At 40.6% G+C, this 16,883-nt stretch overlaps 1 protein-coding gene across 3 annotated transcripts in view; it reads left to right on the plus strand.

The window, feature by feature from the left end:
- The window catches only part of dnmt3bb.1 (DNA (cytosine-5-)-methyltransferase 3 beta, duplicate b.1), a 53,458-nt gene that overhangs the window by 25,244 nt on the left and 11,331 nt on the right, over window positions 1–16,883 (plus strand). For all 3 annotated transcript variants that reach the window (XM_067593359.1, XM_067593360.1, XM_067593361.1), the window contains exons 4-13: window positions 403–488; window positions 649–786; window positions 2,473–2,616; window positions 7,252–7,410; window positions 7,513–7,620; window positions 13,597–13,738; window positions 13,967–14,089; window positions 14,576–14,620; window positions 14,769–14,848; window positions 16,681–16,793. In XM_067593359.1, the coding sequence (XP_067449460.1) occupies window positions 403–488; window positions 649–786; window positions 2,473–2,616; window positions 7,252–7,410; window positions 7,513–7,620; window positions 13,597–13,738; window positions 13,967–14,089; window positions 14,576–14,620; window positions 14,769–14,848; window positions 16,681–16,793 (1,138 nt within the window). The remainder of the gene's footprint in view (window positions 1–402; window positions 489–648; window positions 787–2,472; window positions 2,617–7,251; window positions 7,411–7,512; window positions 7,621–13,596; window positions 13,739–13,966; window positions 14,090–14,575; window positions 14,621–14,768; window positions 14,849–16,680; window positions 16,794–16,883) is intronic.

Raw genomic sequence — 16,883 nt, forward strand, 5'->3', positions numbered from 1 at the left:
GCGACACTGAGGCGTCTCGCAGGCGTCAGCAGGTGAGGTCTGAACCGCAGCCGGCTTCACTTTCTTGGCTTGTTTTGCTTCGAGTCTCGTCTTCAGAGAATAAAACACACCGTCAGTGGTATTTAAGGACTTTGTTTAGTCCTACAGACACATCCGCGGTTGCATCACTAACCTCCTACACTCTCCTTCGGGACAGAAAGTTATTTATAAACCGTTCAGCCGAACTCTTTAACCTCGTTGTCATTGTTTCATTTCAAATCCAGTCTGAGACAAAAAAAATGTGGAAAATATGATACTTTTCCTGCTGCTTTCTGCACTTTTATCACTTGAAAATATTGAGTTTCTTGTCTGCCATCTGTCTGACCTTCTGTCTCTCTGTGTCTGTGTCTCTGTGTTTTTCAGACGGTAACCAGTGTTTGAGCGGAAGCAGGAAGAGGAGGAGGAAGAAGTCAGACGAGGAGGAAAACACCTGGGACTCCTACAGCGAGGTACGACCGCAAAACACACCGCTTTGCTTTCGTAGAAGCGCGTTAATGAATCATCTCTGTGAGGGGGGGAGGAGGAGGAGGAGGGGATATAAACATTTTAATCCACTGAGTGTGTGTGTGTGTGTGTGCGTGTGTGTGTGTGTGTGTGTGTGTTTTACAGGAGAAGTCTTCAGGAACGTCTCAGTTGAGTTTGAGACAGACACCTCGACCCAGAACCATCTTCCAGGCCGGACTGACGACGCACCCGCACGGCAAAGCTCGCAGACAGAACCGCAAACAGGAGCCCAGCATGTTACCGGTAAACACACACACACACACACACACACACACACACACACACACATAAATCACCTGAAACACTTTTTAGCAGCTGGTTGTGAAGCTTTTTTTTACATTTTTTATCACTTTTTTTTGCTCTTCTCTGTATGAATCTCTTTGCAGCTGCTTCGCTTTTTGAATAAATGTCAAAATAATCCGAATCAGCACATGCCAGAGAAGATGCCCTTGACCAGGATAAACACACACACACACACACACACACACACACACACTGGTCCACTATATTTACTGTAGTTGTCTGTGCACACAGAAAGTTTTGCATTGCAGTGTGGTTTGATGGTTATGGACAGTTCAGTTCAGTCAGTTCAGTTCTTTTTTTTTTTGTTTTTTTTTTGCTTCCCCACATCCTGGTGTCTCTATAAAGAGGTCGGTGAGTAAGAGGAAAGATGTTCTAAACTGTATAAATGTGGTTGTATCCAGGTTGCAAAAACAAGCACATTTTCCCCCTTTTTTAAAAAAAAATTGCACAGATTTAACCTGTTAAACACACAAGAGAAGAAGAATCAGAGAAGAAAGGAGGATTTATCTGTTTATCTCTTGTTCTGTTTCTGTCTAGTTTTTCCATTTCTTTTTGTTTTGTCTGTTTACTCTTCCTTCTGTGGTGTCTCTCTTTGCTTTACTCTCATCTCTCTTTCCATCCAGATGCAACAGTTTCCCCAAACATTCAGCAAAAGAAAATGCAAATCAGTGTTTTTTAGCTGTTGTCACGCAAATATTCTGACATAAATAGAAACTCTTCTCTAAAAATGATACACCATGTTTTTTCTTTTCAGTTTTCCTTTATTATGAGTAGACTTCTCCACCTGTTTGCACGCTATGCGGTGCTTTTTAGACGGTAATGCAGAGGAAAATAGGTGCAGAAATGTTACATCTACATTAATCGAGATTTCAGCAAAGTTCTTGCACACCAAAACAACTCCTGCACACTTCCTCCGTCGCTTGTCTTCAGGTCTTCAGACCTTCATCAGGCAGAAGATAGAAGTATTTCCACTTTACACTTTTCTTTCCACGTCATGTTTCAAGTTTTATTTAAATTGGAAGAAACGTCTGCACACCTGAATGTGGTCGGAAGTGTGTCGGAGGAAAGCAAAACTTTCTGCAGACTGTCTCGCTTACTGCTGGAAGATTTATTAGTTTAGTTTTGGTCTCTTCAACTTTTATCTTATATATAAATGATGGACGCAACTTTTCCTCCTCGGTGTAAAAACATCAGAACTTTTAACATTTTTATTTTAAATTTCTGTTATTGCCAATCAGGTTTTTTTAACTGTATGTGATTAAATTACATTAAAAGGCACATAGGATCTCCTGGTTAAATATGAGTCAGGCACAAAGTTTAAAATCCTGTAAAAATGCCACAGTGATTTATTCAGAGGTGTAATGGGTGGTGTGTGTTTCACTGTGTGTGTGTGTGGTGGAGATTTGATCGGTGTTTGTTTTCATAACAGCCTGTCTTCAGGTGAAAAGCTTCTGCAAACACACATGACTGTATAATTGTTCTGTAAATACTTTCATCCTCCTTTTCTTTATCTCTCTGTCCTCTGAACTCACTTCATTTTATTTTAAACATGTTGTTTCAGTTTTTCTCGCTCTTTTGCCGTCACTTTTTTTTACACTTCTCTCTCTCTCTCTCTCTGTGTGTCAGTGTGTCAGCGCTCCTCGGACCATCGTGGTCGTGTCCGGCGGGGTCCCTGAAGCCCCCCGTCTGGATCTGATGGAACAAGACTCCAAAGACTCGGCCCAAAGCAGCAGCACCTCGTCCAGCTCCGAAACCCAGCCGGAGTACAATGTAAGACAGATGAGTTTATAGAAGAGAAAGCACAGAAGACAGAATTAGGTCATCAGGTGTTGAGTGGAAGTGTGTGTGGGCGTGTTTGTGCTTTAGATCTATTGATATCGATCTGACTCACCTGCTTTCTCACCATCGCTCCCTCTCTTAATTCACTCTCTAGCTCACTCTACCAAAGCTGCTCGCTCTCGTCTTTCTTAAAACGAGTCGAGAAGCCGTAAGCAACGTCTAGCTTTACTTCTAACGTTATCAAAGGAAGAGAAACGTCCTCCTCTCCATCCTGGTAACGTCTTTATCCTCCGTCATGGCGGAGTTTATCGGTCTGATCGTGACGTCGGGTCGCGTTTCTCCAAAACCCCTCGCAGTTTAAACGCGCTCCTCTCTGATTCAAACCAACGGGAGGACCTCCGTTTTTCGCCGCACCGCCTGATTTGGTCTGAATAGATAACAGGACTGGAAACAAGGCTTCCCGTCTGCACATGGGGGCAGATGGATGACTTGGAAGATCTTCAAAGAAATGAACGGGAAAAAAAAAAAAAAAAAGAAACAAGACAGGATGTCTGCAGGTGCTGAACATGTCTAAAAATGTAGATTGATTCCTTTGAACAGCACTTGTGTGGAAAAACGGACTTTGTTGTCCTTTTGTATCATGTTCGCGCTGCGTGACGGGACGGAGAAGGAGCATTTTGGAGCGTCAGCATGCCATAACTTGGTGGCATTAATCACTGGTGGCTATGAAAACAGAAACGTTTTAATCACTTCTGAATTCATCCTGTATTATCCTGACTTAAGACTTCAAAACAGACACACAAGCCTCTCATTTGGTATTCAGTTTTTAGAGGCATTACTCATACGAAAGGACATGTCAGCGTATTATTCTTTTTCCAGCTAATGTTGACCCAGACATGTAGCCAGAAAACAGGGCGTGTTGCTTCATGCATATAATCCAAGAAGTCCAGTTTGAGTAAAAGATCCGTTAGTTTGAAGGCTGACAGACATGATGACACTCTCCCATCAAAGTTTATTTCTGATTAATCTTTACTTCACTTTATTTATTATTTATTGCATGCAACATCAATAAAGACCAAACATGACAAAGAAGCACAACCTTACAATCAAATAGCAGTTTATTGCGGCCATGGGAGAAAGAGCTGGTTTGTTTTCTTTGTGCAGACAGTGATGAAACAAAGATTCTCTTTTCTTACATTTCTCAGTCGGTGGAAAGTCTGTCAGAACAAGCTTCGTTCGTTTCTGCTTGAACAGACTTTCAACTATGTTTAATTATTTGGCAAAACACAATTTTACTCCTACACATTTAATTCAATCTTCACCAGCACACCTGGTTACTTAACCTGTGTGTTGTTTTTTTTGTTTTTTGATTTGCTGTCAAAGAAAAATGTCACACCTCGGAGTCATTTTTATTTTAAACGCAGCGTTGCACATGCATGACATGTTTCTAATTGCAAAGTCTTCGGTTTTGATCTGCCGTACCATCTTCTTACAGTTGGTTGCCATATTCTTGAAAGCGTGACATGCGGTCGGTTTGAGTTTTGCAACGATTCACTTGTCGTGAGTCTGACTCGCTTTTAAATTTTTGCACAGCTCATCCTCGTTTAAAACCCTGACATTCCCAGAAATGATTTAAATATTCTCTAAAAAAGAAAAGAAAAGTCTGTTTTGATTCAGATCTAGAGGCAGATAAAAAAAAAAACAACCTTTTCTAGTATTGACTGAACAAATTTAAAACATTGTGCAACCTTTCTTTTATTTAAATCGTGAGGTTGTTTAAAAATGCTATAAAAGAATAAAATTGGACTTCATTGAAAGCATTCTTGAGTCTTTATGAGTCAGTTAGGAAGACTGAAGGATGAGAAAAGAGAAACAGAGAGTCAGACAGCTGTGGAGATGCAGGAGAGACGGAATATTTAAAAAAAAAAAAAAAAAAAAAGGGGGAAGTGGAAGCTTTGGCAGTGATAGAAAGAAGAGGAGGGTAACTCCTCCACCTGGCCCTGTGTTAGTGCAGGTGGCCACACACACACACACACACACACACACACACACACACACACACACACACACACACACACAGTCCGACTGTGTTTGCTCTGTATCAATAGTTTCATTCAGGTCATGATGACCACCAGTCTGCACAGCAGGGCCTCTGTGTGTGTGTGTGTGTGTGTGTGTGTGTGTGTGTGTGTGTATATGTGTGTATATGTGTGTATATGTGTGTGTGTGTGTGTGTGTGTGTGAGATCTGCATCCCTGGTTATCCTCCTCTTCATGTCTCTACACGTCTGCGTTGACCTCTGCGTGCACGCCGCCGCCTCACATGTGCTTTTGTGTATGTTGACGTATCTCCGCGTGTTTATGTGTGTGTGTGTTTTTTGTCACGCGATCCCGGTTGAAGTCAGCGGAGCGTGCAGCATCCTTTAGTGGACTCCATTACAAAGCCTAATGGGTTTTCTCTGTGAAGGATCACATAGCAGCAAAGGTCTACTGGGATTTTTTTTTTTTTTTTTGCAAGCATAGAAATCCCATCTGCTCATAAAGCAGCACACATAAGTTTCAAAAGAAGGAAAAGCAGAAAGAAAAAAAAAGGTCATTAAGGTATTATTAGAGACATCTGATGTGTAAAGCGTACAGCAGAAATAAAGGAAGCACCTGAGCAAATGAAGAAAACAACAGACAAGTGGGGCTGGATGCCAAAGACCACAAACAATCTTCAAATTAATCATAAAAGTCAGATAGTTTATTGATCCATGAAGGGAAACTTTCTTTTCCTTCCTGAGCTGTGAGACTCAGTGTCAGATGTTTATTTAAGAGAGAGAGTTCATACTACAATATAAATCAAATTATTTTACATGAAGTACCTAACTCCTCTCTTCTTTATCTCTCCTTCATCTTCTACACTTATCTCTCTTCTTCTAAAATATTTTATCATGATTTATACATCGATCTTCTCACCTTTTCTTTGAGAGAACTAAAGTTTTCTATTTAGTTTTTTGTAACACTGGTAAACTATTCTTGAGGATGCAAAATGTCTCCTTCTCTCCCTTCTCTTCTGTCTAGATCCTCGACCCTTTTTTGCGCCACGGAACGGTTTAACGTCAGACAATATTTTCACGGACCGGCCTTTGAGGTGCGGAGGATAAATACAACAAACTAAAAATGATCCAACCGGCATAAAAACTCTGGTGTTTTTCTAAATATAATAATAAACCTGAATCCACTGTGTACTCGTATGCAACTTAATTAGCAGCGTCCTCGTAACATCCTCTCCGCCCCTTAACACTCTCTGTTATGTCGCTATGGTAACATTTAAACATGCCTTCAAAATAAGATACATCACAAAAACAAGTCGACATAACGCTGAATCTGCGGGAGCCCCAAGCTTGTTTCTCCGCAACGAGACGGTCCCATCTAAGGGTAACGGGAGACAAGGACACCCGAAGTGTGTTACTTATGTCCGGTCTACTCCGTAGTTTTGTTTTGGTTGCCGTCACTGCAGAAAAACCCCGCTGCACACAGACAGGATGTTGGAAACGGCGACACCGGCAGAGTCGTCGCCTCGAACGTACTTTTAAGGCCGCCGTCGTTTGCAATCTCCAGCGGTTGATCTTCTTCTTGCGTAGACATGCTGGATTCACCTGGTTTGTTGACAAATGGGATCCATCCCTTGGCAGTTGGTGGGTCTTTTGTGGTTGGGGAAGTAGCGCTCGAACTCTTTTTTTAAAAGCAAAGACAAGTGATGGTGCACCAGCTGGGAGAACAAAGGCTCAGTCTCTTCCAAAATCCCTGCTAATGTTTGAAACATGTCAAATATACCTTAATTATGCGTCAAGAGTAAATCATAGACGGATGTAATGGAGAGAATCCGGTCATTTTTCAAAATAAAACATCCTTCAGACTTCGTTCAGACTGGTACCGGTCCGCAGCCCGGGTGTTGGGACCACTGGTCTAGATCAGAGAGTTTTAGCTGTAGTTGTAGGAGAAAATTGAAACATTTCTTCCAAAATGTCATCTTTTGGCACTAATATATGTGGTGGTTTTCTTTTTTAAAAAAGTCCAGATTGTTGTTTTCATTTTTCATATTTTCCCCCCTTCTGTCTCCTTCTCTTCTCTCTCCTTCTCTTCTGTCTCCTTCTCTTCTGTCTCCTTCTCTTCTCTCTCTCCTTCTCTTCTGTCTCCTTCTCTTCTCTCTCCTCTTCAGTTTCTTTCCTCTCTTATAACTGCAGGAGGGGTTTTCAGCTTTTACATAATACAGATATCCTGTATCCGTATCCTGTCGGTGTGTCGATCCATCTCTTCGCCGTCTTCTGACATCCAATCGTATCTTGTTTTCTTTTCACTAAAACAGCGAGAGAAGAAGATATTTCTGCCAAAGCGTCCTGTTTTCTCTCCTCTGTTCTCCTGCACCTGCAGTATCAGAGAAGACGAGAGGTTTAGTAGAAATGTCAAATAAGTAACTCGACTCCTAATAGTTTTTTTCTGCCCTCATTCCTCCTTTTTTATACCTCAAAACTTTTCTACGTTTGCTCATCTTGTTAACATTTTTGCTACGTCCTGATAAAGCATTTTGAAGGACAAGACCTTGACCTTATCCTCCCTCTCCTCTGCTTCCTCCCACATCCAGGACAACAAAGGTTTTGGTATCGGCGAGCTGGTGTGGGGGAAGATCAAAGGCTTCTCCTGGTGGCCCGGCATCGTGGTGACGTGGCGTGCAACGGGCAAGCGGCAGGCAAGCAACGGCATGAGGTGGCTGCGGTGGTTTGGAGACGGCAAGTTCTCCGAGGTGAGGAGGGAGGGGAGGAAAAACAAACAAACGGATACACGGAAAGATGGAAGGAAAAATTTTAGTTTGCTTTCCTCTCAACCATCTTTTTCCTCCTTCAAGGTTTCAGCGGACAAACTGGACTCCATCACCGCCTTCCCAAAGTTCTTCAGCCAGGCTTCCTACACCAAGCTGGCGTCCTACCGCAGGGCCATCTTCCAGGCTCTGGAGGTAAGCTTCCAGCTGTGTTAGGTGCAACCCAGTGCTTTCTGTTTATTCAGGCTCAGTGAGAGAAGCTGGCTGGTCGCTCTTGTTTTGTCTGCAGGTGTCTCCAGTTACATTTACTCAATATGGGAGTTTTTAAGGGGATATTAATTTACTTTTTGCTGCTCTGGCCTTTCACAGTGTTACACATTGTCTTCCTATATACTTAAATTAGTTTCCAGTGAGATAGTTTTTAGTTTATAGAGTGACTTTGCTGTTGTTCTTGCTCTAGAAACAATATTTAAGTATATTTAAAATATAAATCAGTTCTAATCCTGTTCTGGATGACTGCTTTTAAAAAAAAAAAAAAAGTGGAAAAACCTGATTCTTTAGTAATGAAAAATAACTGATAAGTAGGGCTGTAGTCAACCAAAGAAAATCTTAGTCGACTAAAATCGGCGTAACGGGACAGAGTGCACAGTAAACTCGGCAGCCACACATTTCTATGTTCTGTATTTCTCTGTTTTGTGTCTTCAGGTTATGCTAGCCCATTGTTGCTAACTTTGGAGCTAACCCCCTTTACTTTTCCAGCATTTGGGGAAACAACAGACGTGACTTTTTAGCATTTATTAACTGACACACTGTAGTCTGTACTCTATATTTACTGCCAGACTGACAACTTACTACTAACCTTTTCCTCTGCTCCGCTCGCATCCACCGTCACTTCTCTGCCCCTCGCTCTTTCCCGCTCGCTACGCAAACATACTCCTTAACGGAGCCACGCGACCAGTGGTTTCCCAGGCAACGACACAGAGGTTGACTCACGTACCGGAACAGCGCTGCACAGAGACTCCCAAACGCTATTGATATTAATGAATATCCATTCATTCGGATATCAAATATTAAAAAATATTTTCTTAGCCTGGCGGGGGTTCTCGTTGTGTCATTATGGAGAAACACAGATTCAGTAAACGTTCAGTAAACGTTGAGTACCGTTAGACCCAGCAGTCTCTGTTAGGTTGGGCGAGTTCAAAGTTGTGAAAACAACGGGGGTGTTTTGAATACACCCCCGTTGTTTTCACAGGTAATTTGTTAGTCTGTCACTCCCGCTGCAGGAAATAATGGATTAATCCTGGAAAGCTGTTGATGTAGCACTTTTCTCCTTATGAAAATAACACGGAGATTATTCGACCAATGAGAATTTAGTCGGACGAGAGCATATCGACCAACTAATCGACCAGCAGACTACAGGCCTACTGATAAGAGTATCGATAAAGAACCATTAAGATGGATGGATTGATAAGATAAAGATGCGGGACGATGAGCAAATCAAATCCCGTCACTATAAGCTTTGTTCAACCAATGTTATTTTTTTGATTATTATTTTTTATGGCGTGCAGTGCAATCACTCAGAAAAATGTGAATAATTAATCAGTGTGTACTGTGAAAAACTACAACCTCAAACCTCCAAATATTGTGATGATAATCGTCTTTATGTGAAAATGCAACGTTTTTGGTCAAATAAACTCTCCAGAAACCAAAGGAAACCCTGAGAGTGATTCCTCTTCTGTCGCTCTTCCTGAACTTTCTTCCATTTTTTCCCCTTGTTAAAGGTTTTTTTTTTCTGATGGTTATTTTAAGCCCCCTGGAGCAAATTTGTGATCTGTGATATTGGCCTATAAAAACAAAGATTGACTTGACCTGACTGGCATCTTTTTAAAAGCTCACTTTTCCAGACACACACACACACACACAGTCACAAAAAAAGAAGAAGACTGTAGATGAGCGGTGATCCAGTCTGTTTTTAAAGACGTGTTTATGAGCTCATAAAAGAGAAAGGAATCCTTAAGCTTAGTGAATTACACCAGATGTGCCTCGTATTTACCAGACAGTGACAGTAAGTAGGTAACAGGTGCTCACTAACTCACATTAAATGAATATAAATGGAACAGGAATGGAGTCAAACGCTGACATTAATGATGGACGCAGCTGTTCATTTTGTTCAAATAAAAGGGATAAAAAAAGTTTTAATATATCTCATTGATGACCCATAACTGAAAAAAATCTGCTGTGGAAAGTCGTAAAAACACTGACAGGAGATTTCCTGGTCGCATAAATCTTCAGTTAGTATGTTTGGAGATGCACAGCAGAAGCTAACATAAAATAATGTAAATATATATATAAAACAAACCGTTAGGGTGGTTAGATCCGTTGTGATATAAGTAGTATCAGATCTATGTCGGTGGTTGTTTGTATTGCAATTATGGTCACACCACCATGATTTAAAGGCACAGCGTAGAGATATGAGCGTCTTGTGAGCAGTATTTCACCTGAAACACAAAATCGTTGAAGTCTGCAGCCCTGACAGATGTATTTATGGGGGATGTGTGTGTGTGTGTGTGTGTGTTTAGGGAGGTGTCATTGTCAAATCTGAGGTCTGCTGTAAAAATATGCTGAGTTGTTTCCCTGCCAAGAACACTCTGGCTCACTTGAAATGCATTCATGCATATTTACACCACTCAGTGTGTGTGTGTGTGTGTGTGTGTGTGTGTGTGTGTGTGTGTTTGTGTGTGTGTGCGCGTACCAGTAGACAAGTAAAGCAAACACAGATGCGTGTCTGAAAGGGATTCCTCCTCGCTATCTTCTGTATCTCCTCCTGTTAATGAAACGGGAGAGAGAGGAGAGCAGGATGACGGAGAGGACCGAGGCGTAAGAGAGAAGAATGAAAACAAAAAAAGTTGCCTCATGTACAGTCAGAAGATAAAGATGACAGACAACGAGATGACTGTGAAGGAGAAACAGGCGGGAAATATGTGATCGCCTGACTAATAAAAGGTCATTTTCACAGTATGTTACAAACTGTATTTTATCAGTTTTTATCTATAAAGGTTAGACAGCAGGTGCGTTTTCTCTGTTTAATAAACTGTATAGAGTTTATTTGCACAGTTTTCTTGCACTTTTGTCGCTTTTTTTGTGTTTGTGATCTGCAATAAATGTTTTAAAGAGGATTTTTTAAAACAGTGTGCAGATCTCATCTGCTGTCATGTATAAAGTAGGGCTGTAGTCTGCTGGTCGACTGGTCGATTAGTTGGTCGATATGCTCTCGTCCGACTAAATTCTCATTGGTCGAATAATCTCCGTGTTATTTTCATAATGAGAAAAGTGCTACATCAACAGTTTTCCAGGATTAATCCATTATTTCCTGCGGCAGGAGGGACAGACTAACAAATTACCTGTGAAAACAACGGGGGTGTATTCAAAACACCCCCGTTGTTTTCACAACTTTGAACTTGCCCAACCTAACGGAGACCGCTGGGTCTAACGGTACTCAACGTTTACTGAACGTACTCAACGTTTACTGAATCTGTGTTTCTCCATAATGACACAACGAGAACCCCCGCCAGCCCAAAAAAATATTATATTTTTTAATAATCGACAGCGTTTGGGGGTCTCCGAGCAGCGCTGTTCCGGTACGTGAGTCAACCTCTGTGTCGTTGCCTGGGAAACCACTGGTCGCGTGGCTCCGTTAAGGAGTATGTTTGCGTAGCGAGCGGGAAAGAGCGAGGGGCAGAGAAATGACGGTGGATGCGAGCAGAGGAAAAGGTTAGTAGTAATTTGTCAGTCTGGCAGTAAATGTACAGTACAGACTACAGTGTGTCAGTTAATAAATGCTAAAAAGTCACGTCTGTTGTTTCCCCAAATGCTGGAAAAGTAAAGGGGGTTAGCTCCAAAGTTAGCAACAATGGATTAGCATACCCTGAAGATGCTAAACAGAGAAATACAGGTGGGTGACTACAGCCCTACTATAAAGGACTGAATGTCAAGTTCAAAATCCTAAATTGATAGAAAAGTATATTTAATTTCTCTCAAAATTTGCAGCGACATGTGACGTGTTTGGTTGAAGTGGTTTTCTAGCATCATTTCATCCACTAAAAAAACGCACAGAAACGCTTTTAACGCTGGAAAATCTCATTGAGTCTCATTAACTCGGTTTAAGTATAAACTGGTGATAATAAAATGCCTATTTTTTTTTAACAGTGCAAAATGATACTTTTCAATGATCTCTGTTTGATGTTAATATTGTCTGAACACAAACACTTAAACCTGAATAAAACACGGTGTGAAATGTACTGAATTAATAGGATTTTAAATCACAGTAATGCACAAATAATGACAAAGAACAACAAGAATCTTAAGTCAAAAACATAAAACATTAAAAATACATGCAAATTATGAATATTAATGTTAAAAATATGAATTAAAAACAGGAAATATCTCATCAGAGAACATTTATTTTTTGTCAAAATCCTGTAAAGAGTGAAAGTTTATTTTTGACCTTGTAAACAGCAGTTTGACCCCAAAAAATCTTAACTTCATTTGCTGATTAAGACGCCGTTGAAAGCTCCAGAAAAGCTCCAGCGAGTGGACGTTTGTCTGAGATAAACCGTCTACAAACAGGGGCTAAAAGACAGACAGGCAGATGTCAGAAACTTGTTTAATTTTCTGTTGTTCTTTCACCTCTTTCACCTCTGACTCACCATCTGTCATCCTCGTCTGTTTGTTTTTCAATGCTTTCTGTTTTATGGAGACACTCGCTCGCTTGTGTGTGTGTGTGTGTGTTTATTTTCTTGTATGAGTGCGTCTCCTGTGTGTGTCTGCTTAAAGACGTGTCTATCTGACAGATGCGTCTTTCTGTTAGTTATGTGTGTTTGAGTGTAGACTGTGCATGTCGGCCTGCAGGCCTCTTCATGTCGCTCTCTCTCTCTCTCTGTCTGTCTGTGGCTACTGTGTTTCGTCTGCCTCGTTCGTCCTCGTCTACATCCTGTCATCCCTCCTCTTCGCTGCCTCGGACCTCGTCTGTCACTCAGACGTTGTTTTAAGATGACACCCCCCCCCCTTCTGTCTGCTGTCTGCCTGTCAATCTCTCGTGTCTGCACTCAGAAGATTAGAAAACAGGGAATATGCAGGAATTCTTACAAAATATTTATTTCAATTTAATTGACAAAAGTCTTTGCTGTCGGCAGTAATGTTTGTATGTGATTGCTGGCTATCAGGAGGCGTTATTGATCTATAAATGTGATTGTTTTGAGGGCAGATTGAGCTGCAGGAATTTCTTTTCTTTTTTTTGTGGTGTTTCAGTCATCAGACCTGCAGCAAACTGTCACTACTGCTCATCTACTCATAACAGACAAGTGTTTAGTTTTAGGAAAAACTTAAATTAACTGAAATGAATGAATCATTTTTAATTGGTTAATCAATTAATCTGTTTTCTGCTGCTTGTCCAGGATCAGGTCACATTGATTAATTCATTATATCAGAAGGAATTATTGTTATATACTGCTGGGAAATACTGAAAAAAATGTGATGTAATGATAAATAATATTGCCATATCATCTCTACTGGTTTTACATTGTACTTCCATACTTTTAGGTGTTAATTTGCATTCTACATGATATTAAAAAATCTTAAAATGTCTTAAATTTAAGTTGATGAACTGTGCAGGAACCCTGGAAACAGAGGATGATGAGTGAGGAAGAGGAGGGAAGCAACAGGTCCTTCAAAACTCTGAAGAACTTGTTTTTTTCCTCCTGCTGCTGAACTGTAACCACTGCTCAGATTTTTAACAAAACTTGTCAGGATGATGCATCCGTCTCTGGTGTTCCAGCATTTCAAAACTTACACTGATTGTCTTAACGAGGGCGCTTTAATTAAAGGTCCTTAACTCCACCTGTTAACTTCAGCTGAGGCCTGATTAATGTTTTTGCTCTTTAAGACATGACACTGATCAGTCTAATTAGGATGAAAATGGTTCAACTCCAGTTTTGTTTTAATGAAACTTTGATGAATCATGTCAGTTCAGTCTTCTACTTTTTAAAAAAAATCTTCATTTAAATATCTTCTTTTTGCCTTTTATTATCCTAATAACTGGATTTATATATTTGTTTATTACTATTGAAATTAACTTTGTCACATCTCTTTATTCTCTCTGTCTCTCTCATACAGATGGCGAGTATCCGGGCGGAGAAGACGTTTCCTCCCTGCGAGTCGGACAATCCGGATGACCAGGTCAAACCCATGCTGGACTGGGCCAACGGCGGCTTCCAGCCCAAAGGCGAAGACGGACTCAAACCTCCACACAATGCCGGTGAGCAAGGCAGCAAGAACCAGACTGTAGAATATGTACAGTTAATCACAAACAGGCTGCACGTTTTCTGCCTCTAAATTTTCTAATCTGCATAATGTTGATTTTAACATTTGTCATGATAGTAAACCTGATGTGTGTGTGTGTGTGTGTGTGTGTGTGTGTGTGTGTGTGTGTGTGTGTGTGTGTGTGTGCGTGCGTGCGTGTGTGCGCGTGTGTGTGTGTGCGCAGAGAGTAACCCTCTGGACCTTCAGGTCCTCGATGTTTCCCTGCCGGAGTATTTCCCCAGCGCGAAGCGGCCCAAAGTCGGTGTCTGTAAGAACAAGGCCGCCCCCGAGGAGTCCTACAGCAGAGGTAGAGGTCAAAGGTCAAACTCGCTGAACATTGCCCAAAATGCAGGATATATATTTATTTGACATCTGTCTGTTATTGGTACTATTTGTGCAGGTCTTATTTCATTTTAAATACACTAATGCACATCATATTTTTCCTTCACTGACATTCTTTTTTTACTTTTTGTGATAATATTTGATGTTCTCATTTTGAGTTGTTGCCATGTTTTCACTCCTGGGAATAAAAAAAATCTTCTTGATTAAAGACAGTTGAAAATTGGGATGTTAGCAGGTGTTAGTGTCCCTGATTTTAATCTGTTAAAGATTATAAAAAGATAAGTTTGGTATTTGTTTGTGCGGTTTAGATTAGTTTCATTAGATAAGTTTTGTTTGCATTGGTTGAGCGGTTGAAAGTTGGAGAAACACACTGGAAAAGATGAAACATTGTGCAGAGAAACGTGAATCTCCTGTAAACGTTGTGTTAACGTCGTCTTTCTGTTTCTCTCAGAACAAATGGTGAATGAAGTTCTGAAGAATAAAAGAAGTATAGAAGGTAAAAGTTCCACGTTGTGTGTTTGTGAATGACCGAGGCGAATTAATCATTAACCGCATCAATTCATTTTCAGTTTTTTGGCTGCTCATTGATCGTTTGTGTGTGTGTGTGTGTGTGTGTGTGTGTGTGTGTGTGTGTGTCTTGGCAGAGTTCTGTCTCTCTTGTGGAAAGATGAGAGCAGCAACCTTCCACCCACTGTTTGAAGGAGGCCTGTGCCAAACATGCAAGGTAGAAACAAAAAAAAAAAACTGTTTTAAGGTTATTTCCCAAAAAGCAGCAGCTCGTCTCGCTTGTATCAGAATCATGAAGGAACGCTAATAAACAGAAGATGGATAAGAATCATTATATTCTTTACATAAAGGAACACAATGGGCCTCATGCAAGAACATTTAAGATCTCATTTACCACATTATTAAGTACTCAAAGAACAAGAAGTTGTGATATGAAGCACAAGAAGCTATTGAAGCCGTAAACGGAGCCACGTTTCTGCACATGTGCAGTGGCGGGTCGCTATCTTATCGCTAGTTTTTACTCTTTGGAGCCATTTCTAAACAAACAAACGTAACCAAACTCTTTTATAATGAAGGAACATGTCACACAGTGCAGCCGTGTGACTCACTGATGTGTTTTTAATAGTTTTTTGGACAATAATGGAGGAATGAGATATATCAGGCTTTGGATACACACAGTTCACTGTTGGTTTGGATCCAAACAAGAAAAATATAGAAGATAGTAGATGAGCAATACATATTCACATACAAGGAAATGAAGTATTAATAATAGTAAAAAGTGTCTTGTAAACCCGTGTGTGCTGCAGGTGTATAAACATATTAATTAGCTCACAAACCTGCACAATAAAAGTACAATCATTGAATATATGATGCTTTGAGGCTTCTGGGACTAAAGAGGAAGGAGATGAAGTGTTACGTCACTGCAGTGTGATGTTTTACAGGAGCGCCTGTAGGTGGCGCTTTTTCCCTTTTCTGCTCAGACATGTTTGGGGTCATTCAGGTGTTCTTCGTCTGCAACACACATGTTGTTGACATGTCATAGCAGTAAAAGTGCTGCTTCAGCTCCAGAGCACTGAAAAATAAACAGAACAGAGAGAACTGTGATGTTATTAGTGACACATAAATGCTTTTTACTATAACAAAATAAAAGTCAAAATGTCTAAAAGGTTTATTTAAATTCAGATATTTCCACCCTGCAGTTGCATTTAGACATCTAGAGTAAAAATCTAAGGCTCCTGGAGTTTATACAGGTTGTAATTTTTTTGCTTCAACATATTAAAATCAACAGAAAACAGTGTTAATGTTCATATAATATATAATTACAGCCTGCCTCTAATGAGCAACATGTCAGGGCTGCTGACAAGAATAGTTTAGATTACGGAGGATAAAATTATAATGTTGTATTATTTTTATGATTCTCATCACTACTTGTAGTTATTTACAAGCTGACGAAGACCTCCAAACCTTCTTCCAAACAATCTTGAAGATTTTTCCAGTAATGAGCTACCAGACTCTTCACGTTTTAGAAGTTGTGATGAACTGGAGAAAAGAAAACGCAGAGTCACTGTGCGGCGGTGCAGCGGTCAGTTAAAGAGGGGAGGGGGGAGCAACAAAAACTGATATGTCACAGATTATTAGTTTACTGCATATGAGCACGACTGGAGGCCCGAAGCAGGCGGACTAACAGGAGACTCAGTGAGCAGAAAAAGGTGGGATGACTGAACTTTGACCTTGTTTCTGTCAGCGGAGAAAAGAAGAAGAAAAAGGAGAAGATTATTAGGAGAAGTTTTAGTCATGAACTGTCTTCAGTAACGGCCTTCACTTTACCAGAACAAACTGTTAGAGCTGTTAACTCCACCAGAGATGCCAGGAATTCATGTAGAAAGACAACATTTAGAGACGTTTTCTTATATTTGTTCAATTAAATGTATGTTTTAGGATGTTTCATGTGACTAATTAGGACGTATTTGACTGATATGATGCTTTTTAATCAAGTCAAACATGTGAAATCATGTCAATAAGTTGTTTTGTGTGTGTGTGTTTGTTTAGGACGTGTACTTGGAGATGTCCTACATGTACGATGACGACGGTTATCAGTCCTACTGCACCGTTTGCTGCGGAGGTCGAGAGGTTCTGCTCTGTGGCAACGTCAACTGCTGCAGGTCCGACACACACACACACACATAAAGAAACATACGATGCATTCTCTCCACTCGTGTGTGTGTGTGTCCGTTCATTCACCTCCTCCTCCT

The sequence above is a fragment of the Thunnus thynnus genome, chromosome 6 (assembly GCF_963924715.1).
Source record: "Thunnus thynnus chromosome 6, fThuThy2.1, whole genome shotgun sequence".
In the NCBI taxonomy this organism is placed as follows: domain Eukaryota; kingdom Metazoa; phylum Chordata; class Actinopteri; order Scombriformes; family Scombridae; genus Thunnus; species Thunnus thynnus.